The 15,383-nt window shown below is 36.1% G+C and overlaps 1 protein-coding gene across 5 annotated transcripts in view; it reads right to left on the bottom strand.

The window, feature by feature from the left end:
• The window catches only part of Ih (hyperpolarization activated cyclic nucleotide gated potassium channel Ih), a 375,624-nt gene that overhangs the window by 175,593 nt on the left and 184,648 nt on the right, over window positions 1–15,383 (bottom strand). For all 5 annotated transcript variants that reach the window (XM_071590323.1, XM_071590290.1, XM_071590315.1 and 2 more), the window contains exon 2: window positions 10,370–10,533. In XM_071590323.1, the coding sequence (XP_071446424.1) occupies window positions 10,370–10,533 (164 nt within the window). The remainder of the gene's footprint in view (window positions 1–10,369; window positions 10,534–15,383) is intronic.

Here is a 15,383-nt window from a genome sequence, read left to right as displayed (position 1 = left end):
AAGGGAATTTAATTATTTTTGTTTCTTACTCTGATACATCTGACTTATAAGAGGTAAGAAAAAAATATGGTTTTAAAAATAACAAAATTTGATGCGCCGTTATAGCAATGCACTTTTAAAAGATAAAGAAAACTGTTGGTCGAATAGGAGCGGGAAAACCAATAATGAGGCTCATGAAAAACCAATAAACGCTCCAACACGCTAAAAGACACCGAAGTTAGGCAGTAATTAAAATGCAATAGAAAGATAAGATTGACTGGAATCGTAGTTGATATGAAAAAAATGTTGATCTACTTATAATAGGTGAGCGGTTGTACGTCCCGTCACTTCTGCAAATGCCAAAATTGCAAAGCCTCAAAAACCCCTCAAATGATTTTTTTCAGAACTCAGAAAATTTTCAACTCATTGCCATAAAAAATGTCGAAAAACTTCAAGATCCAGTGGCTGTGGAAGAAGGTGGAGCTCGAAAAATAGAGTTTGCAATGGAATAAATGATGTTTTGCTCCAGAGAAAGCACAGCACGCTACGCCACTCCGGAAAATTACCGCGTAAGAGTTTTAGGAGAACTGGTGTGCACGGGCGGAAATGTTGAATTTTCGGATGCGGTGAGAATTTAAAGGAAAAGTCGAGTTTTTCATGCCACTTTCGGGGAGATAGTTGGCCAAAAAAAAAGAAACTACAAGTTAATGCGGCTCAAAATCTTACATTAATATTTAACCGAATAAATTCACGTTCGAACAAATCTCGGGGATTTAAAATGAAAAAGTCCGCACATGCGCGGGAAATTGAAAGAAGACCAACAGTCAAAAGAAACTATTTTACTTACTCCTAAATTCGTAGTAAAATAGGAAAAAAATTGATACATAATTACAGTTGTAATATTTCAATATAATTGTTCTAAAAATGTGAAGGGTTTTGTTTCCATACACAATGGCATGTGATGTAAAATTAGATTCAACTAAACGAGTTAATACAAATGAAATTTAGAAATGCCTTTTACGTGGACATGTGTGAGAAGTAAACACCGTTTCGTCGGTCCAGGTATAGCAGCTGAATTCAATTTAGGGCGCGAGAGAGAATCACTAATTGAACTTATGGAAACTCTGAGAATATGTAACGTGGAGAGAGAAACCCCGAAATACACTCACCTGCAAGGCCAAAAGGTAGCGTGTTTGAATGTTAACCAGAAAGTGGCCAAGGTGTTCCTCCATTTTTTGCTCATTCCATAGTTCGACCACGGCCAAAGGGACTAATGCAGTCGGTCTAGTGATTCTAATAAGAAGAACGCACTTACGAGATTGTGAAAAGGGATATATGCGAATATGGAAAAGACAAAAGGTGCAGGGATTTCAAATAATTTCAATGAAACATGGGATTTAATTAAACGAAAGTAAAGACGTATGAATCTTGTGCTTAGAATGATTCGGTCGAATCATTATTGCAATACTTAAGGCTATACATTTAGCGGAGGTCATTTGCAAAGAAAACGTCCTCCGTTTTTAAAAGTGTATTAGAATTTCAGTCTCGGATGACATGAGAGCAAGTATTTTACGCCATATATTCTAATAAATTAGGTAAAAATGATGAGTAATACCTGAATTACCTCTGATATGTTTGATCAAAAAAATATCACTGGAGATTCACTGAGACATGTCGAGGGAACTAAAAAGGAATGGGTGCGTGCAGCATATCTTTCTGCTGATGGCCCAAATGGGCTGAATTTGGCTGAACCTTATTAATTTACATAATATTACAATTTTTTCTGTATTTTCTTTAGATCGATGGATGAATGAATAAAAACTTTGAGGTTTATAATTGAAAATTGTCAAATGAAACACAAAGTCGAATGAAAAAATTGCACAAGGAATGGTTTTCCCCTATAAAATATAAATGATCTTATGAATGAATGATCTTAATGAATAATACTTAAGATACAAATATTTGAAGAAGGAGAAGGTACTGAGTAGTCAAGAAAAGCGCGTGTTTGTTTGGAATGACATGATCAACGCGCCAATGTAAATATGCTAAACCAATAACGTGGAATTGCCTTCTTTTCGTTTGGCGGTCATTCAGATTAATATTTCTGTAGAGACACGCTAGAGATCCGAGAGAAATCAAAGACTCGTTGTTGCATTTGAATACACAGGTAATCAGCGAGACTAGGAAAACGTTAAAGGCAATAAAAATTATGTTGAATATGTGCATTCAGGCAAAAATACCTATATTTGAAAAAAAATGTAAGAAAAACGTGTAACCTTAAGTTATGACTTAACCCGAGGAATTCTTGTCCTCGTCTTTCCAAACAAGAAACCATTTCAGGTCTGAAGAATATTGTAAAAATATTGTAGAATATATGGTCCACGTCAAACGCAAAACTTACCAAATATTTTGCTGTGATATCTGCTCTATAAGTTCTCCCCAAAGGCACGGGAAAGGTGTGGAGTGGTGGGAGCAAATGAAGGGGAGAAGAAAAGGAAGGTAGTTTTTCCTGGAATCAACCATTCTCTAAAAACTCCTGGGGTAAAAACTTGATGTATTTTTATTCCCGAGGTTTTAGAGCAAAATTTGTTAGGGTGGCGACGGCTGTAAGGGAGAATTGTATGCTACGGACGGGCCGGGGTGGGGATGAGGGGGGCGAGTTGGGAGGCCAGGCCGAGGGGGGGGATTTTGGGGTAGGAACGACATAGGACGGGGCGGGGTGGGATGGGGGAAGTTAAAATTCGGAAGTGTGGGAGTATGAGGGGAGCAAAGGAAGGAACGAGAGGGTGGGAAAGGCGGACGACGGAGGTGAATGGAAAGCGGGAGGGAGGGCGTCGGATAGAGGAATGCGGAGGTGCGGCGTTAGGGATGAGTAGGGGAGGGTTAGAGGGACGAGAAGGGGAAGGGAGGGAGGTTTGCCACGTTACGTAGGTGGTGGATTCCTAGAGACTATCGACCGGGAGGATGCATTTTTGGAGAAAGGGGGTTTTCCCGAGGTGGTGGGGCCGAGGGGAGGGTTTGGGGATTAGAGGGCAAAGGGAGGAGTGGGGATGAGGGAGGAGCGTGGAAAAGGGGGGAAGGAGGGAGGTCTCTGTGCTGGGTGGCGTGGGAAGGGACAAGTGTGGGTGTATAGATTGGGCTGTTTCGGAGGTGGGGTGAAACGGGGCTATGGAGGGGCGGGATAAGGGGGGGTTGAGGAACTCGGGCGTTGCGGAATCCATCTCTAGGAAGGGTAGAGGGGGAGTGAGGGGGAAGAGAAATTATGCAAATAACTTGAAAACGATGAAAAAAATTTTTAATGCACGCTCAAGGGTACGGAAACACAACATTAGGGATGTATGCAGTTGTCGTAGCTGGACGAACATGACAGCGATCCTGCAAATTGGGTGCCGCCACCTCGGAAGCAATACCTGCACCTCCGATATGACACGTCATTTTGTTCAACTTGAAAACATGATTTTCAACTCTCTATCTGCCAATAGCAAGACTCACACAAAAGGTAACACGCTGGTATTACACACAAAACATTTTTCATTCCAGAAAGCTTTTTGTAAAATAGCCGAGTGTTGCCTTTTCCACGCATTATGAAGGAGTCCCACCAAGTTACGCATTCCACCATTGAATAGCAAGATTATCAATAAATCTTATGTGACAGAAATAATCTCCCAGGAATCACTCAAGAACAAAGGGTAAGCCCAGAATACTGTAAAAAAAGAATTCAACGAACATAGCGCAAGGAATAGTTAAGTATCAGGAAAACCGGGCGTTAAACCTTTAGCTAACCGTACATTCACCTAGTAAAATGTCCACTAGTAAACTTTAAATTGTAAGAAAATATCAACAATAATGGGATGCAGTGAAGTTTCCTTTTAAATTTTCTCCATTTATTCAAACACTATCCACCTCTAAATTCTTTCTAAATGATGATTAAATAAATGACCACAGCAGTGGGTGGAATCCGCTAGTCCTGATCTGATCATCGTAAACTTAAGTTATGCGTACAAATAATAAATTCAGGGTACGTCGGACTTGTACAATATTCAATTATTGGATCTAATAATGAAAATGTAGGAAGAAGGCATGGAACGAGAGGCTACCATGCTACACAGTAGGAAGCATGGCTTCGGAACCCGCATACATTCGCTTGATAGATTTCAACCCTCTCAGGTAATCGCAGTGATGACGTCATCGGTGGCAACCGCGACCGCTTCAAAAATTGATGGAATTTGTGAGCTCAAAATACCAATTTCGACCGGATTTTCTGCAGCGAGATATACAAAGAGGAAGGGGGAGGGTTAAGGGCTCGGACGTGGATTCGCCTTTCTTGATGCATGCATGATGCAACTCTTGTGATTACCGCTCCAATAAGCTTACCCTGTCTATCAAAACGGAAACACCGTATGGATGTATTTAGTGCTAATAGGAAATGGAAAGTTCACTTCGGAATGGCGGCTATTGCGTCAAAAGCTCTCCTCAAGTAATTGCGCGATGGAGAAAAAATTGGCGTGAACAGAACGCCAGTAACAGAAGGGATAAGAACGATAGGGTAAAGGGGATATTTTAGACGAGTAAAATAACCTATCGAAACTAAACATTATGTGCCTCACTCCGTTCGTCCAATATAGCCGAAATTTTACCTCCAAGGTTTGAACTAGTTCTTCATTCATTTTCATTTCATTCATAGCCCTGGATTCAGGCCAAACATTTTCAATATCCAACGGAAGTGATTTGATAAATAAATTTTGAATAAAATTTCGTGTAAAAGAGAGCATTATGGGAATAAAACAGAAATGAATGGAGTAACCATCAACTTTCTCGCACTTAAAAGTCAGTTTTAAACGTTTATTCATTCTGCCGCTTAGTGTTAGAAAAATATATGTGGGTGAGATCTTAGAAACTTGGGTACATACGTTAAACTGATTGTATTAAATGTAATAATAATTGGTGTTTTCCACGTTGATTTGTCACATATGGAACACAGTTTAAGTGTTTAGGACCAAAAGATAAAAATCTGTAATTAAGGAACTTAATAAAAATTGAAGAGGATTCTTCGTATCTACCATATTTTACCAGTGAAATGAAATATAATGAAAAGATTGTGTCGAGGCCATTGGAGGAACTAGGTCTGGGGACGTTACAAACAAAGAGAAATACGGAATAAGGTCCTCGTGGACAGGTCTCTCAAACAGGTTTTTATTCTTCTCTCTTTGAGACTCTTAGGACTCATCGCTACTAATAAGGTGACCTTCAGTGGACGCGAAATTTTGACCAAAATGCCCTAATGACGACGCAGCCATTTCCGAAAGTAACCAATATCAATTGTTAACTCTGCAAAAATCTACGTGTATAATTATTCCCTCTAAATTCACGTAACATTTCTGACATTCGAGATACCTAAGACGCTTCCATCGATAAGAGACGGTTGCTAATATGCATTTAAACATTTTTATACACTTGAGTGACAATGGAAATCTGAAAGAGATTTGAGGAATAAGCGAATGAGGTTTTTATCACGGAAATTATGCAGAGGCATATCATTAAAAGGCAGTACAAGTATAGACTATGTAAGAAAAAATGTCCAAGGAAAAAAGCAGTTCCCCAAGAAGTCAAAGAAATATTATATATATATATATATTATATTTCTTTGACTATATACATATATATATATATGTATATATATATACATATATATATATATATATATATATATATATATGTATATATATATATATATATATATATATATATATATATATACATATATATATATATATATATGTATATATACATATAGTATGTATGTATATATATATATATAAATAAGTATGCACAGGAGTTGCGAAGAAGTTTAAAGTAACGACAAAACAATTGCGCTACTAAAGTGAGTACACTATAGAACTCTTCTGTTTCTTTGCAATCCAATATGAGAATTATATCCATAACATTGGAAGTCGCTGGAGACCTTTAAACGAGCGTCGGAACAGTATGAGTGCATTATTAATGATGAGAAATCTCAGGGTCATTTATCATTTCAAATGAAAATAGATCTACACTTTTTAACAGGCTATTTAGGAAAAATATCCGACTAATATGACAGGAATCTCATGAGGACATCATAGGTTAAGAAACAGTAAGCGTAACATTGCGATTCAATAACGTAATTACAATTCTTTTAATGCAACTGATGCGACGTCCATGCTCAGAATAATTCTGTAGTATATGAATTAACAGCATAAAAATATATATTTTCTCTAATGTCTGATTGAAAATCCCAACAATTTAGTAAACATAAATTTACTCTGATCTATCTCACTCAATTGATAATACTCCTCACAATTTGGGTCATAAAAAATCAAGACCGACGGCCGGAGATGGATTAATGAGATTATGAAGAAGAGGGATCAACGAGGGCGGCTTAAGCGGGATAAAATGGAGAGATAATACCAAAATAGAATGAAGCGAGCGTATCCAAACTTGATTTGTTTGATTTTATTTGCATCTTATTTTAACGAACTTTTGTTAGCCCGAAGGATATGAGCCTGCAAAGTGAAGGCGTTATGCTAGTCTGTGGAGAATATTAGCAAACAAGATATCCCCTAATGGTGAATGCTATGGCAAAAACATTGCAATCGTGTTAAAACACCCATGAATTTCATCTGGGAATATTCAACAATCAAAGTTCTCAAGATTTCAGTTTAATGTAGATTGAGCCAGAATATTTTGAATATTTTGAATATTTTCAATTCACGCTATACATATAATTATTGCCACTAAGTTCAAGAAAACATTTTGTAATTTATTCCGTAATAACACAAATTTTATATTTGCATAGAACTGAAAAGGACGTCGGTTTATTCAAGTGGGAATAAAGAAGTAAGTTTTGCGTAAAATAATTTCAAAATAATTTTCATAATATAATCAAATTTATAATTATTTAATACAATTGTAAATTCAATTTAATTTCTTAAAAAATTAAAAAAAAACAATCAAATTTACAAGTGCTGTTTTGAGAGTATTTATAAATATTTAAAATGCTTAATTAAATAATGTGCTTGATTAAAGAAAATTTACAGATCTAAAAAGTAATTTACATCTCAGGTTTTAATTTCCTATCAAGTAGTTATATCATACCAGTCAATGAAAAATACCTGAACTCTTACAAAAATTACGTTTCAGTGTAAAAAAATTAGTGAGTCCATACTCTCCAGCATAAGGGATGAAAACCGCATATCCCATTCCATAAAGGATATGCATATACGTAAAGAAAGTTTTTGTATTTCACTTACAAAATAAACAGATATTTTTGATGGAATTTAATGAAATTGAATGTAAATTGCATTCAAATTCCAAACATATATTCAGTAGAAAGCACATTTAAACTTTATTATCGCCTAAAAGTAATTCCCTTAAAGTTTAGTATGATAAAATTTAATATCGATCACGCAATACTTTTATAGTGTTGGTTGATCAAACATAATAAAATAAAAATTTGTTTTACTTTAATGTGTCAATGATCATATAAATCCGGATGAGTAAGCAAACAAAATATATGAGATAGACGCACAGGATTTGAAAAAATTATGTTTATTCAATGGAACAATACTTACATGTGATCTGACAACTGGAGGGTAGTTATTATCTACTTGACTATATTAGGGAAGTTACATTCTTTTTTTTAAATATGCTATCTTTTGATCCTTAATGCAAAAACAATTACCAAGCTATCAGAAAAGTTTTACGTTAAATATTTAAGAATTTGTTAAAACTTAACCATCTATTACATTTCAAATTTTACATAATTTAAGACGGAGATAATATATATAACAAAAAAAATAATTTCTGAATTAAACAAGAAATATTTTTACGGAAGAAATACTCTTATATTTATACACATTATATATTCCTGTATATGTATACATAATATATGTAGGTATATGTATATATATACACATATTTAAAATAATTAAAATTTTAGGCCTCACTCAGTTACGTTGTGTAAATCACAGAAATGTCGATTAAACTTCCCAAAGGCCCATTGAAACAAGTGCCTTTACTTTGACATAAATAATGTGAAACAATATCTACACCAGCTTAGATATTTGGCAGAAAAATCGGTTAAAACTAAACTGATAAGCTAAAGAAATTACATATGCCATCTAGGGCTTATTTTTTATGATCATGTAAATGAAATATGAAAAATAATTAGTGAATTATTGAAACACCAGTAATCGAATATATACTTATTATACTAATTTAATATTCTGTGATCAAAGGTTAAAAATGAAAGAAAAAATTTAAAATACTTTTGGAAGGAAATATTTTATTTTTCTGAAATATTAACTGAAGTTTATGTATAATTACGAAGGAGTCGCTTTCTAATAATGTCATTCTAATAACTACGAAAACTGTTCACTAATGAGTGATAGCCAATTATTTAAATCAAATTACTAATTGTTGAAAAAGTACTTAAATATTATATTTTTAGACTAATAAACAATCCAAATGTTCTACACGTTTACTGATTTGACTTCTGTATTTCTTCAGCGTAAGCCGTTGCAAGAGTGAACATGTTTATTTTCGCCTACGGCAACGATGGAGGTAGCGCACGATGATACAATAAAAGTTTGTTTTTATCTGAACAGATGGCCGACCGAGGTCTATTAAATATCATATAAGCTTTGTGAACGGTATTTGTTTCCCTATATCACTGCTAGAATATGGTCAACATTTTTAAAGGAGGGGGAGGGCAATAAATGGCAAAGGAAGCTGGACCAGGGGCACCAGTCTCATGGAAGTAAACAGTAGCAACAGTGCTACCGTTGTAGGAGGGGACCGTCGAATATTATCCCTATAAAATGTTTAGACACGACCAAGTGCTCCAGTTAAGAGCAATATCAGAAATATAAAAAAATGTCATTGGGTGCCACCCGCTTATTGGTAACAAAAAAATTGTACATAAGGCGTGTTTGTTCACAGAGGGTTCTGAGACTGCTCATAGCACGAAATCAAGACTCTCGGCTGGGGAGGTATGTTGGTGATATTGATGTTTCAAGAAGATAAGGAGTTTCTTTCAAAGGTTCTTGCTGCAGATGAAACTTGGCTACATTAGTTTTATGCTGATATAAAACAGAAAATCTTTGTGTGGAAAACTCCGACTTTACCATCGTCAAAAATTATCTAAGTGGTGGCTTCAACTAAGAAAATTATAGTCACAATGGTGACAGTCTGAATGCTGCACCATAGTAATGTACGGTCACATATTGCAAATAATGTTACTGACGATCTCGTAAAAATCAATTTGAAGTGTGTCTCTCATCTTCCTTTTTTCTTAAACGAATGTGGTAGTTCCCTGTACCTAAATGCGTAGATGCACCATTGCAGGAAGAAGTTTCCATAATCAGAAGCATTGGGAAAGGCTAACGACACCATTTTAAGGACCCAGGCAAAATATCTTCCAGCATGCCTTTGATGAATGGAAAAATAGACAGGAGAAGTGGTTTGCATCCAAAGTAGACTAATTTAAGATGGAGCATTAAATGTGGAGAAGTGTAAATATATGATTTTTTTAAATGACCATTCATCAGAGAACAGCTCTCTTATTAATATTAGTTAAATTATATACAGAGAGATCGACTTGACCCTTAGATTGTGGTTATGAATATGAACTAGAAATGTATACAATGCCCTCAATTGTGCTGTATATAAAGACGTGGGAAAAATAAGTCAAAAATGTGGCAGCACATGTCGAAAGATTCTTTATTCACACTGGCCTTACTCTTAAATATAAGAACTGAAGGGAAAATTAAAATGAAAAGGTAATATTATGCTTGGAAATCGCACCTTAAATAACAAACTTACTCCCTAAAGAATAATTAGAATCACATAATAGGAAAATGTCTAAGAGAGAGAATAACTCACTCCACCAGAAAATAGGTACATATATATATGTATTGGGAAATCCATCTCATACCCACATAGGGAACCTTAACCCATGTTTTCCATTACAAAACAATATTTTTTCCATTAAGGGGCTTTGGCAGAAAATATACTTACAATTCTTGAGCATTGAACAAACGTACGGAATCTAAATATCCATTTCAAAGGTCAGCAGGCTCGCATGAAATTTTCTTATCTTTTTAGGCCTGCCTTACGTGTTCATATTTTTAATTGCTCTATTGAGTCATTCTTAAACTCAGATAATACTAATTCTTGAAACTGAATCATTCATTTATTGTTACGTATTTAGTGTACTAACATGAGATAAGTCAACATTTAAATATTATAACAGAGATACCTTTGACAAGAAAGTATAACTATGGTAATAACTTACAGGGTATTGCTAAGATATATTAATAGACCTTACAACAAATGATAAAAAACATGTGCTCACCAGTTCGAAAATTAACGACGATGTCTATGAGGAAAATGGTGTCTGAGAGACAGTTGAAGGCTATCCATCGAGTGCTGAGGTCATCGTTGAAAAAGGAGATGGCGACAGGCAGGATAATGAGGTTGGCCACCAATAGAAGCAGCATGCACAAATCCCAGTAAAACCTGTAATTAAAATTAGAACGGATTCATTTAGCTGAGAATACAACTTACGGGCGCGAATGAATTGATTCGCAGGCTTTTTTTAGCAAACATACTACGTCAACTTGTAAAGGAGCCTTATAACCACTCAATCGGAATTTAAAATAGTTTTCCATTGTATAAAACGTTTCAGGATCAGGAGGAAAATGATAACCCCTCTAGAGACACCAGTTGAACGCATTATACAAAGATAGGACGCCATTAATGACAAACGAAGCCACACGTAGCAATTGCCCACAATAAATCCTCAAAACGCTTCCCTGTGGACTAACGTACGAGCAGATTGGTGTCTTTATTGTTCAACACTGGGAATTCATAATTACAAGGTTCCGAATCCCATTTTGAAGTAGAACCAAGGTTATTCATTACTTCTCCTCTGCTCTGCGATATCTTGAAGATATCATCACGGTGAAATATCTCCGATAATTAAGTGATGTGCTGAGGTCATCGCGTTAATACACTTGAGTAGAAGTGGATGTAATTTATAACTCTGCACATGGTATTCTTCTTAATTTAAAAGGGAAAATTTCAAACGCAACAATATTATAAAAAGAGGAACTTAAAGAATGAACAAAACAGTGCAAGTACAAGTTTTCCTTCTAAAATCTATGTTCAAAGCAATAGAGAAGATCATGAATGAAAATTTAGACTGCCAGAACCAAAATTTGTTACCCCATTTAAATAATAAAGAGGCAGCTTGCAATTTATATAGATATAGATAAAACGATATCCGACTTTTTTATTTTTGCATTTAATTTTTTAATTGGAAGTATTTAATCACTCTGATGATGTTTTTATCATAGCTCTAATAGTTCACCAAATATGTTGGTTTTATGCGTGCATAAAATATTTGACTAATTTATCCTCCATTTTAGTTGATGGATTTCCCGGGAGAAAGTTTATAGCGTGAATTTCCACACTACAATACAGATGTTATGCTAATGCTAACATTCAATTTTCTGATGGCTTATTTAATAACTATTGAGGAAGTAACATTGGTAACTATTCATAAACCCAACATAACATTATTAACAATAAGTCTTAGTCCTGAATTTAACATTTTTCTTGGTCTTCACAAAATACCTTACAACAGATGAATGAATATCCAAAAAGGTAATTAATTTTCTTAAGTTTATTAAAATAAAGTTAAGGAGGGTAAGGATAAACTTCTCAAATCCGTCACTATCTCTTACTGTTCTCTTATTACGAGAAGGAAAAAATCATATGAATAGCTTAATAATGATCAGTAACTTTCTATTTCCCAAGACTTTTTTCATACATGCAAAGGATTAAATTAGTTATGCAAGTTTCACAAATTAACTACATACCTAGTCTTGCTTCTCAAGAAAATGACAGATTCTTACGTTAAAATTGTGTTCAAAACTTTTGAAATATTGAATGGTGGAAATTGATCACATGGTTTTACAGTGAAGTCGCACGGAAATGCCAATTACATTTTAATTAAAAAGTGAAGGGTTAACATATATTTTGTAAATAAAATTAACGAATATACTAATTAAAGCTTATAATTAAATGTCATATTTGAGATATTTTTTGACTATTGAAGGACCGCTCATCGGTCGGATCTCAGTCGAAATGACAACTTTATTGTTTCATAGACCTAATTAGTTCATAAAACTTATTTACTGAATAGTTCCTATTCAAAATTAATTATCTTCTGATGACAAATTATTACTTACCCATACTTTTCTAAGAATAATTTGCTAAATTAGTCATCATTGACAAAAAATCCTCACCTATGCATTACTTAAGAAAACTGGATGGGAATGCAATTAAATAAATGTGTCGTTGACCAGTGGAGATATAGACATGAATATACAATAGAATATACTTAATTTTCACGAAAAATTATCTCCTTTAAGTTAAAAAATAAAAAGAACAGCTTGCGGGAAGATTAAGGATAAAGGTTTCTGCAAAATGAATTTAAATACGTTGAGCAACTATTAACTACGAGAGCTAGATCAATGGCATTCATTCATGTCATTATCAATCTTTGGTTTAAGGCGATAACGAGGGGTTATTTGTTTAGGGGAAAATGGAGGGGATATTATATTGTAGTTTGTTCCCCAAGCTATGGCGTTCGACATGCTAGGATCGATCCTGAACTTCTGCGCAGGTAATTAAGAGGCATCTCTCGAGGGGCAATCCCCCTTTGTTTAAGCAATCGATAGATTCCTCGAACTACAACGAAACTATTTGGAGCGAAGGCACCCACAATCTAATACGTCCTGGTGGGGGCAATTGGTGAAGATAGCGCGTGGGTCGAGAGCTCACGCCCCTCGAGTCCGGTCCTCAGAGGATTCATCGCTCGAGTCCCCTACCACTCTTTCCACAACGCCTCCTTTTCCCTCCCCCCCTCCGCAAACTTCGAACCCACCCACTTATCCTATCCTCACATCCTCTCACGTTTCCGCCCGCCCACACACTTTGACGACGATAACAACAACATGCTTGGGGAGGCTCGCGTGACGGCCGACCGACAGATCACACCACACGTGGGAATGGAGAGGGGAGGAAGATTCTTGCCCCTATCGGTGCGGCTAAGATAATACAGACGAGAGTCGCGGGTGAGAGAAATACCTGGGTGACAACGGCTAGGTGAATGACCGCGGAAGTCTAACCTTGTGCGGTCGGATGAAGCTATAAGGAAGAAGACCATGAGAGGTGGGAGGGCTGAAGAGTGGATGGGGAGTGTAGTAAAACTGAGAAATGTCGAGTGAAAAATCTAACGAGAAAAGGAAGATGTTGTGAGCTTTTATGCTATAATTCATTATTTAACTCTTTTTATTGCTTCCACCAAAATATGTGTCTATATTCTTTCACTTCGTCCTCTCATCTATCTTTCTCATCATCTCGTCCGTAATCCATGGCTTCCTTCTTCTTTTACAGTTAACAGTTCCCAATGCCTGTAGTTTCTTTTGCGGCTTCTAATGTCTCTTTTTTGATACATTCCAATATGTCCTCCTTAGTATCCAGCTCCGCGTGTGTGGCGTTTGTATTTATATATGTATGCATATGTGGGTGTGTGTATATATATATGAAAATATATATATGTATATATATATATATATATATATATACACACATTCAAACACGAAATCCCGCCAAACGGCGAATAAATACTCATATATACAGAAACATATATAAGGAAAAGAGATAGGAACACGTATAAAGGACGAACACAATAGAGGTGGGGAAGGCGGAATCGAACAGATCACAAGAGTAAAAATATCTCCTCAACCGGGACTCGAACACCGGATCTTTCCACTTGCCGGGCGGATGCTCTTAACCACTTGAGCTATCGAGGATATGTAATTTACCCTGAGATCCGTGGGTCTTATATGTCGCCAAGCGCCCCGATTCTTTAGCCAAGAGATGGCGTCAGGGGGCTGTTTCACCCACCAAAGGAGAAATAGACAATACACAAGAGGAAAGGTCAGTGGTTAGAATTCATACAACATCATTCAGGAAAAGAACAGTGCGTTTCGTGGCACGCATAGCCAGAAGAAAGAGATGAGCCACATTGGCCAAATACACATTCAAACACGAAATCCCGCCAAACGGCGAATAAATACTCATATATACAGAAACATATATAAGGAAAAGGGATAGGAACACGTATAAAGGACGAACACAATAGAGGTGGGGAAGGCGGAATCGAACAGATCACAAGAGTAAAAATATCTCCTCAACCGGGACTCGAACACCGGATCTTTCCACTTGCCGGGCGGATGCTCTTAACCACTTGAGCTATCGAGGATATGTAATTACTATTAAAATATATTTTTACTATTATTACTATTTATTTTTTCGATTCCGCCTTCCCCACCTCTATTGTGTTCGTCCTTTATACGTGTTCCTATCCCTTTTCCTTATATATGTTTCTGTATATATGAGTATTTATTCGCCGTTTGGCGGGATTTCGTGTTTGAATGTGTATTTGGCCAATGTGGCTCATCTCTTTCTTCTGGCTATGCGTGCCACGAAACGCACTGTTCTTTTCCTGTATGATGTTGTATGAATTCTAACCACTGACCTTTCCTCTTGTGTATTGTCTATTTCTCCTTTGGTGGGTGAAACAGCCCCCTGACGCCATCTCTTGGCTAAAGAATCGGGGCGCTTGGCGACATATAAGACCCACGGATCTCAGGGTAAATTACATATCCTCGATAGCTCAAGTGGTTAAGAGCATCCGCCCGGCAAGTGGAAAGATCCGGTGTTCGAGTCCCGGTTGAGGAGATATTTTTACTCTTGTGATCTGTTCGATTCCGCCTTCCCCACCTCTATTGTGTTCGTCCTTTATACGTGTTCCTATCCCTTTTCCTTATATATGTTTCTGTATATATGAGTATATATATATATATATATATATATATATATATATATATATATATATATATATATATATATATGAACGAGAGAGGATTATATAAGTTTTCTTACTGTGACTGTTCACGTGTCACCTTAATTCGTAAGAAAATAATATTAGAAGGATGCAATGGTCCATAAATGTAATAAATATATTGAACATAATAAGGGAAAATTCCATCGTAAAATAACATATGAATAACGAAAGGGGAAAAAACACGAAATGATGACAATCGCGAATGTTGGATAGTCTCGGTAGAAAGGGATGGAGCACAAGAGAGGATAGTTGAAAAGAGGGGGAGTATTATCCCTTGCGTTCCCAGAAAGCCAACGTGGAACGGTCAGGGATACTTAGGGTCCCTCCGGGTGGACGGTATCCAGTAATTGAATTTTTCTCATTACATTTTGGAATTGAGAATTGGGAT

Source organism: Hetaerina americana, unplaced genomic scaffold (genome assembly GCF_022747635.1).
Source record: "Hetaerina americana unplaced genomic scaffold, ioHetAmer1.1.p SCAF_1, whole genome shotgun sequence".
In the NCBI taxonomy this organism is placed as follows: domain Eukaryota; kingdom Metazoa; phylum Arthropoda; class Insecta; order Odonata; family Calopterygidae; genus Hetaerina; species Hetaerina americana.
This window is presented reverse-complemented; position numbering and strand designations above follow the sequence as displayed.